Source organism: Thermothielavioides terrestris, chromosome 4 (assembly GCF_000226115.1).
Source record: "Thermothielavioides terrestris NRRL 8126 chromosome 4, complete sequence".
NCBI classification, from domain to species: Eukaryota; Fungi; Ascomycota; class Sordariomycetes; order Sordariales; family Chaetomiaceae; genus Thermothielavioides; species Thermothielavioides terrestris.
Window position 1 is genome coordinate 3,422,958 of NC_016460.1, and position 14,394 is coordinate 3,437,351.

The window sequence follows — 14,394 nt, forward strand, 5'->3', positions numbered from 1 at the left end:
AAACCGCAACTATAACGGCTACACACTCTACTAAGAATATATAGCTACCTATCTAGAGAACGCCTACTAAGGTACCTATTACTAAAGCTACGCCGCTAGTTGTATCGACGACACTAGCTAAGATACTACAAAGCTAGCGTAATAAGAGTACCCGTTCAACGTTGGGAGCTAAAACGGTCGAAGTTATCGCTACTAAGCGTTAATATAAAGTAACTATTGACGATAAGGTATAGGAGATGCCGATACGTCCTCCTAAGAAGCTTAAGAAGACGCCCGCTTCCGCTAAATGTAAAGCGGCAACAAAGGCCTCTAAGGTCGGAAGAGACGACCTTTATACTAATGATAGTATAGTCGATCTCGATAAGTGGAATAAATGAACGGATATATCGCAATAGAGGACTTCGCTATAGGACGAGATGACGGATATAAAACCTATATAAGGTATAATATAGATTAGTTTTCTTCTCTTCCTATACGCTCCTTTATCCTATATTGAGTTCTATAATGATGGCGAAGACGCTATCTTTTTCTTCTTGTCCCTAGGCACTTGTTACACACAACTGTAGCAAGGGTACCTATAACCGCACCATGGTCAGGGGTGACGAGCGTTCCCTTAAAAAGGGGAACCTTACCCGGAACCCCTTCGTAGGAAGAGAGACTATATCAATATACTTTTGTGACATATACTAGTGTTCAGGAGTACCGCCTTATCAGCTGACGAGGCTAAGAGGCATTGATCTTTCTCACCCTTACACGTTTACCGTCAGATGGTCACCAAGGACCATCGGCGTATAACATTTTTCATTTCGTTTTATAGAAGTCCTATATACTACTCCTTAGTACTCTTTTTCACATTGTATATTCTTATTTGTTGTCTTCTTCGTCTAGATGGAAGAAGAAGAGTAAGATTAAATTGTTACCCTATTTAAAAGGGAAGAGGGGGACCCTGATTAGAAACCCCTTTTCCAATAGAAGGCTAAGGTAGGTGTTCTACTACGAGTTTAGAGAGGCTTTAAGGACGTTTATACTCTAGAAGAATATTGTAAATAAGGTTTAGCTTGTCGACCTAGTACTATTCTACCCTTTCGACTAGAGGACTAGTAAGCTACTTTAAGTCCATTAGCGGTATTTATAAAAGATTTTGACAATATATTAACCTAGTAGGATATTGAAGCTAAGATTATAGAGATTACTATACTACGAGCGACTATAATATAAAGGTTTATTAATACCCTTGTAGATAAGATAGACTAGAAGCGTCTTCTTAGTAGCGACCTAGTTAAGGACCTTAGGGCACTAGTATAGGTAGCCCTTAAAAAGATAGTACTCGATCTTTACCTCTAGAAAGAGGAGACGCTCGTCTATATACTTATAAGGAGGCTAGACTACCTTAAGATACTTTATACGCTAATATAGAAGTATTTTTAGGCGTATAGATCACCTATATTATTTAGCTAGACATCACCTTTAGTATAGTACTATAGTAAGCGTTTTCGTAAAGAGCCTATAAAGCCTAGACGTCTATTTCGCCTACTATTATACGACTTATATAACTATACCTTCGTTTATAAATATAAGTATCTAGTATAGTAGTAGGGCTAGGACGTATATATTAAGGAGGTAGAAGAGTATAAAAGACGGTAGGATTAGCTACTATAGCCAACTGGACCTTTGTAAGCTAAGCGAGCTATATATAGGGAGTAGCTTAAGGAGTAGCGACGATAAGAAGTACCTACTAAGAGAGCTTTTAAAGTATAAGCTTACCTATAGAAGTATATAGTAAGCTTAAAAAGGAAGTGTAGATTAGGGTAATAGACTACTTGGATATAGGGGGACCTAGTTTTTCTACTTTTCTATTTATCTTAGAGCGTTATATTCATTGTTAAGGGATCTAGCCCTTTGATTATATATATTTAAATAGGCTAAGCCTATCTTCTTTATTATTAAGTAAGATATTAAGCAGTTGTCAATATATATTCGTTGACACTACGTTGGTAGTCCTCCTTCTTCTAGGAAGGCTGTTAAGCCTCTCCTTTCGTTGTTCTACCTTTGTCTAGTTGGTAGTCCTCCTTCTTCTAGGAAGGCTGTTAAGCCTCTCCTTTCGTTGTTCTACCTTTGTCTAGACGGTAGATATTCGAGCTATTAAGCTCTAACCGTATTCTTATTGTCTTTTGTCTTTTGTTACACGCAGTTGTGGGTCACCTGTGGCCACCTGTGGCCAACTGCGCAAGTGTGGGCCTACTGGGCCCACTAGGCTCCACAACAGCACTGGGCCCCGCAACAGTGCACAGGCCACTTTCTGCACAGGCCACCACACTCCTGTATTTAGGAGGGCACTTGCCTGTATCTCACACTCTTGCAATACATCGATCCTGCACTCCTCCAAAGCTCCGACTTGGTTTGAGTGCTCCGCTACCTCGGCTGACGAGGCTGGGTAGCACACCACTTTGTTCGTGTAACAAGTGGTGCCCACTACTGGACTCGAACCTGTGGTGAACCATAAGACTCCTTTGTGAGGGAGCCAGTGTTTATCAACAGTGTGCCCGAGCAGTACCGCGTTATGTGGCTTAGGCAACCACATGCGGGCGCAGGTGCCCCGAGTGCCCTGCCAGGAAGCACTTGTGGTTTTGCTTACTTGGGTGGTCTCCAAGTATTGCGAAGCCCTTGAGCTCCTGAGGGTAGCTGCCCAAAGAGCGTGACCTAACTTGGAGGTCGGTATCCAGGATGGCAATTGCGACCTTCAACACCTCGTCGCAACGGCTCGGCTCCCGAAGACCAACCGTCAATCGCGACCACTTTTTTCCAAAGACCTCGTCGCCCCGGCCTGGCTCCCATCCTTCCGACCGCTCCAACCTCCGACCGATCGATCGCTCCAATCAATCGCCCCGACCAGTCGCCCCGATCAAAGAACTCGACCGGCTAGTCGCCCCGATCAAGGCACCCGACAGGTGGATTGAATGGATTGAATGGTTGGATGGTTGAGGTGCAAGATACAATGGACTTGCAAGCTGAGGACAGCTTTTCTGTTTGTTTGTGGGGGGGGCAATTGTTACACGCAGTTGTGGGTCACTTGTGGCCACCTGTGGCCAACTGCGCAAGTGTGGGCCTACTGGGCCCACTGGGCTCTACAACAGCACTGGGCCCCGCAACAGTGCACAGGCCACTTTCTGCACAGGCCACCACACTCCTGTATTTAGGAGGGCACTTGCCCGCATCTCACACTCTTGCAATACATCGATCCTGCACTCCTCCAAAGCTCCGACTTGGTTTGAGTGCTCCGCTACCTCGGCTGACGAGGCTGGGTAGCACACCACTTTGTTCGTGTAACATCTTTCTACTGTATCCCACTAGACGTACCTAAGCTATATATCTTCCTCTTGGGAGATATCCTTCCTACTACTCGATATGTACTATCTTTATCCGTCTAGAGGTACATTGCATTCCTTTAGGAGCTATCTCGCGCGCCTGATCCTGGGTGTGGTGGGGTAGGTTGGTGTGGAGGTTTTGCACCATTTCAGTATACTATTTACAAAGATGGAAGTTGCAACCTGTTGGTGCCGTTGTGATGATTGGAATGGAGAGGTTGTGGTGTTGATACCTGTTAGACCTTCTGAAGCTTCTGAAGGACGCGTTGTGGACATGGAAAATTTTTGCGATGTATCTTCCACCTAAATTTGTATGTGCGTGACATCCGTGGCTACAAGTGTTGTCAGGGACCGTCAGGCTTATGCTCAGCGTCAGGGTTAGAAGCCTGTGCCAGGCTTAGGACCCTGTGCCAGGCTTACAATTTGCTACAGTTTCCCACTAAGGTACTCCACTACTCCGTCCTCCATGCTCGGTGCCTTCACATACAAGTACGGGATAAGTTCAGATTCTTCGTTCTCGGCGTTTGCTTTTGGCTGCCCCGCTTCCCCAGACTTTTTTTGCAGATGTCATCAGCCCCAATCGCCGTCCCGTCTTCGAGCCAAAATCTGTCCCGAACGCAGCTGTGCCTTCTGGACATGCAGATAATTGCGTTACCTAGCTTGCCATGGGCTTGCTAGGTCCATCGTCTAGGTCCATCGTCTGTTTCCGGGTTCGGCGCAGTGGCAGTCTCCATAATAAAAGCCCCTCCTCACTCCTCAGGTGAATCCTTCTGCTTTTCTCCGTTGTCCGCATTGCGACATTGCGAAGGCGGCGGCGGTCAGCGCCTGTTCTGAGCTCGCTCACATGGTCAGCAAAGACCCGGCCAAGAACGCTGTGCAACCCCGATTGCGGCTGCACTCAAGGGTTGCACGGCTCGATTCGATCCGTCCTGCCTCCTCAGCTTCCGGATTGGCATATTGACCTTGTCTACACTGTCCGACGATTATTATCCCCACTCTGATGGAGAGGCTGGCTGACTGTCACGCATACTCGGTTCACTAATCAGTCCCTTGCTATTATTCCGTGCACAGTATGCAATCAAGGCGCTGCAGTGCTTCATGCGTTGGCCGACAGTTTTAAGTCCCCATTGTTACGCCAGAAGTCACCCGAGGATTGGTTACTATGGGTAGCCTGCCAACGGCTGGACCCCCGGGCCACCCCACAGCGACAAATACCACCCTGGTCCGAAGCGCTCCAACCTCAGATCCCGGGTCAACTACACAGGAGAGGCAGAGCGGGCGATGATGGAGTTGATCCGAGCGGGCCGTGCTTCATGTCTGTCTTCGAAGGCGAGGAGGCACTTTGGGGATGGCGATCGCTGTGGCCCTGTGACTCGGCCTGCTCTTCGGGCATGCTTATTTACCTGGAAACGAGCACGAACGGCTCAACCACAACGCATTTCTGGTTGCGGGCTCGCACCCCGATCGTCTCACGCTGCGATGCAGCAGTTGTCGGGTCGTATGCGCTTTTTGCCGGCCAACCTGGATAGCCTCGCAGAACAGACGTCAGAAATATGCGATTGTTCGAGGGTCCAAAACTGGCGCCTGGGTCGGGTCGGCGAGAAAGCCGTTGCATCCCCAAGAAGGATGGGGGTTTAGATGCTACAGCCACGCCCTGCCCGTTTCAAGGATCGAAGCGATCGACCTGCTTCTTTTGGCTGTCTCCGCTGTGATCTCCCAAACCGCAGGTCAATCGTGCAGCTGGTGCAGACTCCTTCCTGGCGGAGAATTTCACGGGTGAAATCAAAACAGGCTGATCCAGATACACCCGGGGGGAAGAGGGGGTCCCTCTTATGGTGGCAAACCAACCTATGGTAACTCTTGAAATTGGGTCGCGCGGGCGGAAGCGGGAGCAGACGGCTGTGGGCGAGGTCTAACTTCCCGCCCCCGCTTAGTTTCTTTTTCTTTCCGGCCCAATGCGCTCTGGTAGCCAATAGGGTAATACTTGACTCGGCGTCGCATTTAATATGTTCGGCCCCTCGAACCGAGGATTCTGTGTGCGAAAGCGGCAGAGGGATGCAACTGCCAATCTCGATGCGGTCCGAGTTTGACAGCGGAGGCGGAGACCACGGGCCAACGGCTTGGTTTGATCATACATAAGGTAACCTTACTCTGTGATTCGTGCTGTTGTTGCCCCTATGACCGGTCCGTCGCTTGCCCCCTCGGGGCACTCGGCGAAAGTACAGATAGTGCGCGTTACCGCCACCGTCGATGTGCAGCTGAAATACCGGCACCCTCGTCATCTGTTCCGATTTGACGCCGAGATGCAATCTATATGGACGGACACGCGACGAGCACGCGCCGTGGTCCCTAGCAGCTGGAAAATGCGTTTCGGCCAATGTGTCCTCCACAAGCGAGTCGCATAAAGGTTTCCAAGCATGACGTATCTGGGTAAACACCACACACTAAGATAAATAGTCCTTGGAGGTGAAGTCTGCTGCGATGGTTCAGCGCCTAATGTCAGTGCGGAAAATTAGAGCACGGAGGCACGATTTAAAGGGATAGCCACTCTTTCTCTACGAGCCACAAGCTCGACCTGATTTTGGAAAGAGTTGGGGTTAAGCTGACCTTGAGTTGATCATGCAAGGAACAAACGGGAGACAGCCTTCCTCCACGTCCGCCAATGCAAAACCTCGTTGTCGTGGCAGCTTCATGTAGGAGTGATTGCAGCATCGACGCATTGGTGCTTGATCTAGGATGTCTCGAGGCCTCGATAGGTCTAAAGGGACATGCCATAGCCTAGGCGGTTTCCGCCCTTGCTTCGAGTTTTGTTGTCATCTCGGTGTTGTTAGGCAGAGAGACACTAGCAGTACAGAACTTTGAACCACTCAAAGATGCGTTAGCATTGTGGGGAGAGCAGAAGTGAGCCTTGGATATACTGTGAACAAGCAGCAAGGAGTGCTGCGAATCCCGTCCGATTCCATGCTCACCTAAGACAACTTCAGCTGAATCGCACATGTCCTCATGCTCCTCGCCCGTGGCAGATGGAGAGAAGATGCGCGACTAACAAGCAAGCCTTTAGGATACTCAAAAGAGCCGTTCATCGACTATTCTTCTTGGCGTGGCACCATTGGTTGGCCAGAAACTTCTGTACTGGACGGACAGAATTCAAGGCGCGCACGGAGGTTCGGACTCCGGTCATGGGTCCGGCTCGTGGAATTTGTGGGGCCGAGGGTGAGCGCCGACGGACTCGGCGCAACTATCCGGACTCGGCTTCCGGGGGCTCATTGCGTCGACAGGTGACAGCCTGTCTTTGTGCACATCAAGTTACTGCCCCCTTTTTGCTCGCCAAGCATCGACTCTTTATAAAGCCCCTGGATCTGTCCTTGCCATGACCTGCCCGACCCCAGCTTGCCCGCTCCCACCGAGGGCTTCCCACCGACCACGATTCTCAAGCCGAATACGGAATACAGTATCCCTTTGCCGGAGATCCACCCCCTGCCTCTGTCTCAGCATCACGCCCCAGTCCCTTGCAAGCATACAGACACAATGGTCACCCTCGAGCAGATGCGGTTGTCCAACTCCAAGATCGGCACGGCCCTTCCGCCGGGCCTGGTCGCCGTCTTCGCCGGCGCCACCAGCGGCATCGGTGAGGCGTCGTTGAAGCAGTTTACCAAGCTGGCCGTCAAGCCGCGGATCTACTTTCTCGGGCGGTCCAAGGAGTCCGGCAACCGCATCTGCGGCGAGCTGCAGAAGCTGAACCCCGGCGGCGAGTACAACTTCATCAGCGTCGACGTCAGCTCGCTGCGCGCCGTCGACGACGTCTGCCGCGAGCTCAAGGCCAAGGAATCCGCCATCAACCTGCTCTTCCTCAGCACGGGCACATTTGTGACCGGGAAGGGTAAGTGGCGCGGAAAAATCAAACCTAGGTTATGAATTCTCCCAGAATCACCACCAGCTCTAACCTCTCCTTTCCTCTCCCCGGGCAGACAGCGACGAAGGCCTGAACTACCCCGTGGCCGTCGCCTTCTACGCCCGCCTCCGGCTGATCGTCAACCTGCTGCCTTTACTCCAATCGGCCACGCACCTGCGGCGCGTCCTGACGGTGCTGGCGGGGACCAAGGAAGGGCGCGTCGACACGACCGACTTCCAGGGCCGGCGCACGAGCTTCTTCACGCCGCGCGCGCGGGGCCACTTCACGGCCATGACGACGCTCGCGCTCGAGGCCGTCGCCGCGCGCCGCGCTGCGCCCGACGTCTCCTTCGTCCACTGCTACCCGGGCTTTGTCAAGACGAACCTGGGCCGCGACGTCACGGGCGCCGGCGCCGCGGTGCTCCGCGCCCTGTTCGCGCTGGTGGCGTTCGTCGTGGGGCCGTTCGTCGCCGTGCCGCTGGACGAGTGCGGCGAGAGGCACGTGTTTCTGGCCACGAGCGCGCGGTTTCCGCCGGCGGCGGCGGCGGCGGGAGGAGCCGGTGGTGGTGGTGGTGATGGCGTGCCGCTGCCGGCGGGCGTTGCGGTGGCGCGGGCCGCGGACGGCAAGACCGGCGGCGGCGTGTACTCGGTCGACCACCATGCGGAGAGCGCGCCGGCCAGGGTGGAGGCGCTGCTGAACGGGATGAGGAAGGACGGCACGGCGGAGAAGGTGTGGGCGCATGTCGAGGAAGAGTTCGTGCGCATTACGGGGGTGCCGGCGGTGTAATCAGGCTGACTTCGGCGGGCACGGCTCTGCTGCAGGCTGCATGGCGAGATTGCGCGGGAGGAAGAGGGTCGGATTTTCTCTTTCTTTCCTTCTTCGACCTTGCCTTTCTTTAAGTTCTTTTTTCTTTTTCCTTTCCGCGCTCCACTGCGGGCTGAGCACTCCAGCATGGAGAATACATAGAGCTGGATGGATAAACACGGAGCTGAGGGGGACGGCATGTTATCGCATGGGACTATCTATGGCTAGATGAGAAAGCGTAATCATATTGGCATATTGTCAGTTCCCTCACTTGTTGCGGTGGGTTTAGATCCTCGGAGCACGCATCTGGTATGCTTCCATGGAATTTGAGTTGTGGTCACGTAGATATGTCACGGAGAAATGCGACACTGAGTTGCCGTTTCGTCCACCGATCTTGGATAATCGCATGCTCCTCTACTCCGTACCTTGTCCTCTATCTTGTTCCGAAATAATCCCACGGTTCGCAGGCATCAGTGGCTTTCATTGCCATGCTCCACACCATCACGACCCTCGGACTCTCTCGGTGTCCGTCCCTCCGATACGTTCGGCATTTTGGTTTTGAGACATTCCAAGATGGCGAGACTCGCAGAAGGGGCGAACTCGTGGGTACCTGACTCTTTCTCGAAGAAGACAAGATCTGCTGCTTGCACACTAAGGTAGGTTAGTCTTGCTGTGGGCCGTAACGGACCCTCATTCGCCCGAGTTGCTGACCTGTTAGTGGTGTAGATCATCTCCGGCACGGACTCCGATAATTCCGTTCCTGATCAACAACAAGAGCCTGGAAGCCAGCCCCGGCCGATCCCTCGCGAGAGAAACAGCCCAGCATGGGAAGGCGAGGCCCGAGCCATATGGGCCCGTACGGGCTCGCTTGCTCGAGCTGCTTCAAGGCCAAGTGCAAATGCGTCGCGCGTGCCGACGGCGGCGAGGGCTGCCAGCGCTGCCACCGGCTCAACAAGCCGTGCCGGCCGTCCGATGCGCTGCGACGGAGCGCCATCGACAAGAAGCCGAGCTCAGCGGCCCGCATCGCCGACCTCGAGAGCAAGGTTGCCCTCTTGATCTCGCAATTGCAGGCGGGCGGCGTCGGCGGCGGTGGCAGTGGCGACGCTGTTCGGACGACACAGGAGTCGCAGCTTGAACCTGGAGGAACAGCATCAGCGTCGCACCCATCAGTGCAGCCGCCGGACGCTGCGAAGGGAGCCGGGCCAGGAGGGCGCAGCAGCTACCACCCGGAAGACGCCAACGATGATCACCACGACGACGGTCATGCTGCGTCGGGCTCCGTCCGTTGCAGCAGTTCGCCAGCGCCCACGGCCACGCCCCGGCTGCCAGATCCGCCGCAGCCTGTAGTTCCGGACGCCGAACACGAGGCCATGCTCGAGACGTTCCGGTCGCGCATGCTGCCTCACTTTGCCTTTGTGCACCTCCCCGCCGAGCTGACGGCTCACCAGCTGGAGCGCGACCGGCCGTTCCTCTTCCGCGCCGTTATGTGCGTCGCGTCTCCTTCGGCGAGGGACAAAGCGGCGCGAGGCAGGGCGCTGAAGAGGGCGATCGGCGAGGCCATGTTGGATTGCGAAGAGCAGTCCAGCAGCGACAGGATGGACCTGCTACTCGCTCTCCTGACGTACGTCTCCTGGGGCTGGCACCACGAGATCAACCACCACAGCAGCCTACCTCGGCTCATGTCGCAAGCCAACTCGTTGGCCTGCGAGATACGACTCCTAGACGGGTCAGGCGTCCCCGATGCGCGGATCACGGCGCTGTTCACCCCGGGCTCCGGCTGCCGGGCTGACCACGCAGGGGCGCTGACGAGGCACGAGTTCCTCGAGCGGCAGCGCGCGGTCCTGGGGTGTTTTGTGCTCAGCTCCGTCGTCTCGGCGCACTACCACGGCCAGGTGGACGCGCTGCGCTGGACTCCCGAGATGGACAGCGGCCTCGCCGCCGTCAGCACCAACCACGAGTGCCCGACCGACGCGGCCCTCGCCGCGCAGGTCCGCCTGCAGCTGCTCGCGCAGAAGGCCGTCCAGGTGCACCAGCAGCAGCAGCTCGAGCACGGCGCCGCCGCACCCACGGAGATGACCACCCTCCCCGCGCTGCTGGCCCTCGCCGCCCTGCAGACCCAACTCCGGGACCTCCAAACCTCCCTCCCCGCCACCCTCCCCAACCGCGACCTCATCGCCGCGCACACCCACGCCACCGCCCTGACCCTCAGCGAAACAACCCACGCCATCGCCTCCCTCGTGCCCGCCATGATCAGCCACTTCACCCGCATGACCAGCAGCACCAACACCAACCCCAACCCCACCGCCGCCGCCCTCCCCACCACCATCCCCATCCCCATCATCCCCCCATCCGCCATGGGCGCCGCTGCGCCCAATCCCAGTCCCACTCCCAGTCCCGCCGCCGCCACCACGGCCACGGTTACCGTGCCAGGCCCCACCCCCCGACAGGAGCGCCTGCGCACGCTGGGCCACACGCTGCGCGCCGTCAAGGCCTGCGCCGCGGCGCTCCTCGCCCCGCCCCCCGCCGCGTTCGCCGGCATCGCCTTCCTCCAGTGGGCGCAGCTCGCGCGGTGTGCGGCCGCGCTGGGCGGCATGGCGGCTGCGTATGCTGCCGTTGCGGATGCCGGGGTGGAGGCTGTTGGTGGGGCCGCTGGTGGTGGGGTTTCGGGGGGTGGTGGTGAAGGTGAAGGTGAAGGTGGAGGAGGAGGAGGGGGGGAAGGAGGAGGAGGAGGTGGTGGTGGTGCTGCGCTCGAGTACGGCGCCCCGGGCTGGGGCTGGGAGCACCCGGCGGCAGCGGCGGCAGCGGCAGCGGCAGTAGCGGCCGAGGCGGCGGCGGCGGTCGCTCGCGGGGCGGTCGTGGACCTGCCGGGCCTGCTGGGCGCGGTGGCGGGGAAGTTGGAGCTTGTTGCGCGCCTCCAGCGGGAGGGTTCCGGCGAGGGTGAGGGCGGTGGCGGTGGCAGTGACGATGGTGATGATGGGGTCGGGGCGGTGTTTGCGCGGCTGGCGCGGAGGATGAGGGAGTTCTGCGCCGAGGCGGGTCGGAGTGCGGCGGCTCCGCCCGGCGGCGGCGCGGGTACGGAGACTGGCGCTGGCGGCGCGGCGGTGGAGGGTGGAGCGGCGGTCGATGGCGCTTCGGCGGGCGTGACGTCGTGGTCGGGTCAGTCTATTATGCAGCCTACTGGTGGGCTTCAATGGTGAGGATGAATGATGACGGGCGGTGATCATGGCTTGAACGGGTAGATCTAGGTAGATACTGCCACTCCAGATTTCTCGGGATGAATGATTCTGCCATAGATATGATGGGTTCCATAGCCCAACCCTATTGTTTACACGAAATCCCGGGGCCAAAGCTCTGAAGAGACTCGCAACTCAAGCTGCACAGTACCTACGTATATCGCCGAAACTGGAAGTTACCGCGATTTGCATCACTGCAGCTTGTCTTGTTTGATGTGCCTGTCGATTCTTTTTTTGATTTATTGAATTTCTCTTCTTTCCCCTAGCCGTAGCTAGGCTACAGATTCTAACTTCGTCCAACATCTCACAGATCCTTGACCTCATCGCCGGGCTCATCTCACTGCGTAAGATACAGCTCATGGGCAAAACCAGAGGGAATAAGCGTCTCTCGTGAACAATCAACTCAGCTTCGCCCTTGAAGCGTGCCTGCGTCGCGGCAACCTCGGCAGTGATTTGCCCAAGCCACGGCCTGCGTGCGGAGTTGGGTCGGCGGTTTCGGTCCTTCAACGTCAGGCCGGCAAGTACGTGCCTTTGTCGTTCCGCGGCCACGTGGGACAGTTCTGTAACGTCTCCGTATTTGCGTTTATCGAGCTTGCACTCGCCAGAGTGGATGGGGGGAACCCCCGCTGGGGATTCGCCTGCTGGGCTGGCTGGCTGTAGGCCGGTCCTGGGCCGTGGTTCGCTCCGGCGGGCATACTGTTAAGGGGGGGACGCCTCTGAGCCTTCACTGGATGAGTGGTTGAACCCTTATCTCGCTGGCCGAGTCGCGGCGCTCCAGGAGGGATAGCCGGCTTGGTGAGTGCGAGCCTGGACGGCTCGGGTTTCTTGGGAGCCTCGCACGGTTGTATCGCATACTGATAGCCCCTTGTGATTCTCTCTCAGTTCCGTCAAAGCTGGCTGTTTTGTAGGTCTGGCAAACTCGGGAACGTACCGGAGACAGCGAGAAGCGCGTCTTGAGCCGTGGGAATCCACGCGAGGACAGCAGCAACCTGCCCAAACCCCCCTGCATCGTCGGTCAATAATACAAGGCAGCCAGATCGCGAGTGTGAGGGGGGGGGGGGGGGGGGGGGGCTTGCACTCATTGTCTTGATAGGCATTGCCGCTTGCTGCACCCAGTTCCTGACGCTGGATCCGCATGGCCCCAAAAATGATCCAGGCCAGTGAGGCGCCGAGGGCCGTGAAGCCTGCAGCTATGAGAACTGCACCCAGTCTTAGGGGACCGACACGTAGTGTGCGACATGCTGCCTTGTACGGACGAGTGAGCAGAGCGAAAACAGCGCTGCCGAGGACGAAGAGAGGTATGCACACGGCGGCGACAGCGACGGCAGCGACCGTCAACACGCTGACATAGAGTAAAAAAAAAAACGACACACCCGGCGAGAAGCAGCATGTGAGGAATGAGAAAGATAGCCGCAAAGCGCGGGAAACAGCAAGCCAGAGGGAGGGGGACGACGAACAACCAGATTGGCGACATTGCTAACAGAAACTCCATCGTGCTCATTTCCACCCAGATCCCCTCGGAAGTGGCCGTCTCGGAGCTAGTGGGAGGAGGAACGAAGCTGATCTCCGGGACCGGCCAGTCTTGCTGCTGAACGCAGTACTTGGTTATGGCCTGGAACGCCGAGGCGTACGGCTCGTCGCCGAGATCCGTCCAATCGAGGGCGATGAAGACCATGATGATGGTGCCGAGAACGTAGCAGCACAGGACCGTCTTTCTCTGCTTCGACGACTCGTGTATTGGCAGGTAGGACAGGGTGCAAATGAGGGACACCAGGACCTCGTAGCCGACCAGGCGCTGGAGAAAGTCCCGCTCCGCCACGGGGCAGGCCTGGCGGACCCGGATGAGCGCCGCAAAGAGCACGGAGAAGGCGACGATTATGTTCGTCTGGTGCACGCTTCTGGCGGTGGGCGCGAAAGTCTCCGTCACCCACAGCTTGGGCGGGAGCGCGAGAAACGAGTCCGAGTCCGGGTCCGAGCCGACGTACAGCGCCAGCATGCCGAGAATGGGCCCGAAGAGGAGGGAGCTGACGCCCTGGATGGCATACGAGTACATAGCCTGCCACAAAAAAGTCATCAGCCCCCCTGTCCCTTCCTAAGAATGAAAGAGGCCTTCCAATCCGTGGCCGACGCACCCCTATGCCGGATATGTCGGGGTTTCCCGAGCCGTAGACCAGCTCACACACGCCGGGGCAGGTGTCCACCAGCAGCGAGATGTTGTAACCGGCCCAGTCCTCGACGACGCGTTCGACCAGCTCGGGTAGGCTGTCGAAAGCACAAGATGCGTTCCCGTCCTGCGTCGCTGGCGGCAGGGTTGCCAGCGCAGGCGGCGGCAGCGTCGACGGACCCCCGGCAGCGGTCGCGTCGTCTTCGGCTACGACACATATTCCTCGGGAAAGTAGCCAGAGCCAGATATAGATCAAAAAAAGTTGCCCAGCGCATCCTCAACCTCGTTGGGTGGTGATGGGGACGGGGGCTGCAAGGTATTGCTGAGCCTGGCCGGCATGTGCTCAGGAGAAACCGAAATCAAGCCCGGTATAAAGGCCGCTGACGATGGCCTGATATGTTTTATTTGACGTCCAGAGAAGTTAAGCGGAGTGGCAAAGCCCATGACTGTGTTGGCAAGAGTCACGCCGGGTCTGAAGAAGTGGGGGGAGGCGAGCTGAAAAGGTCACGCCTCCAAACAAGCCACCACCAAGCTGGTCTCGTTGGGGATTAGCTCGTCTCAGCTGAACTTTAAGCGTCCGCTTGTCGTACTTACCTGCATTGCATCATACGAACAAGTCAAATAGGATCCCGGCCAGTTTCCCTTCGGAACGGTTGCGGCCTCCCGAAAGGCTTCTCTGGCTTGTCGTCTGCGGTGGTCAGTCAACTAACACGCCCGCGATGCGAGTTCCCCTTTTCGTTGACGTAGGTGGTTAACTATTCCTGATGCGCATGAAATCCGTCAGCGAGCTGGAAAGGGAATGTTGTTTTGCGGTATACCAATGGATGCCAGGAAACAGGTGTACGGGGACTGAAATGCCTGGAGCGGTGGCAAGTTTGAAGACATAAACCACGCCGGTCAGACGAGTACTAGATCAGCAAGCGCTATATCACTGAG

At 56.5% G+C, this 14,394-nt stretch overlaps 3 protein-coding genes across 3 annotated transcripts; 2 read left to right on the top strand and 1 right to left on the bottom strand.

The window, feature by feature from the left end:
- The first annotated feature begins 6,667 nt into the window (after window positions 1-6,667).
- Window positions 6,668-8,212, top strand: THITE_2119987 (uncharacterized protein). The gene is made up of 2 exons (XM_003655793.1): window positions 6,668-7,245; window positions 7,334-8,212. Exons 1-2 carry the CDS (start codon window positions 6,894-6,896, stop codon window positions 8,041-8,043), a joined length of 1,062 nt encoding a protein of 353 aa, XP_003655841.1. The 5' UTR covers window positions 6,668-6,893; the 3' UTR covers window positions 8,044-8,212.
- A 673-nt stretch (window positions 8,213-8,885) lies between these two features.
- On the top strand, window positions 8,886-11,258 carry THITE_2053609 (uncharacterized protein; the record flags this gene model as incomplete). The annotated part of the gene is made up of 3 exons (XM_003655794.1): window positions 8,886-9,150; window positions 9,295-10,673; window positions 10,887-11,258. 3 exons carry the CDS (start codon window positions 8,886-8,888, stop codon window positions 11,256-11,258), a joined length of 2,016 nt encoding a protein of 671 aa, XP_003655842.1.
- A 760-nt stretch (window positions 11,259-12,018) lies between these two features.
- Window positions 12,019-14,058, bottom strand: THITE_114136 (uncharacterized protein; the record flags this gene model as incomplete). Its single annotated transcript, XM_003655795.1, has 6 exons — window positions 12,019-12,191; window positions 12,226-12,297; window positions 12,407-12,636; window positions 12,668-13,350; window positions 13,427-13,680; window positions 14,049-14,058. 6 exons carry the CDS (start codon window positions 14,056-14,058, stop codon window positions 12,019-12,021), a joined length of 1,422 nt encoding a protein of 473 aa, XP_003655843.1.
- Between the last annotated feature and the right edge of the window lie 336 nt (window positions 14,059-14,394).

Excerpts from the sequence above, each read along its gene's own strand:
- THITE_2119987 (XM_003655793.1), top strand. The coding sequence starts at position 6,894 with ATGGTCACCCTCGAGCAGATGCGGTTGTCCAACTCCAAGATCGGCACG. Across the intron at positions 7,246-7,333 it reads CACATTTGTGACCGGGAAGG|ACAGCGACGAAGGCCTGAAC; the intron begins GTAAGTGGCGCG and ends CTCCCCGGGCAG.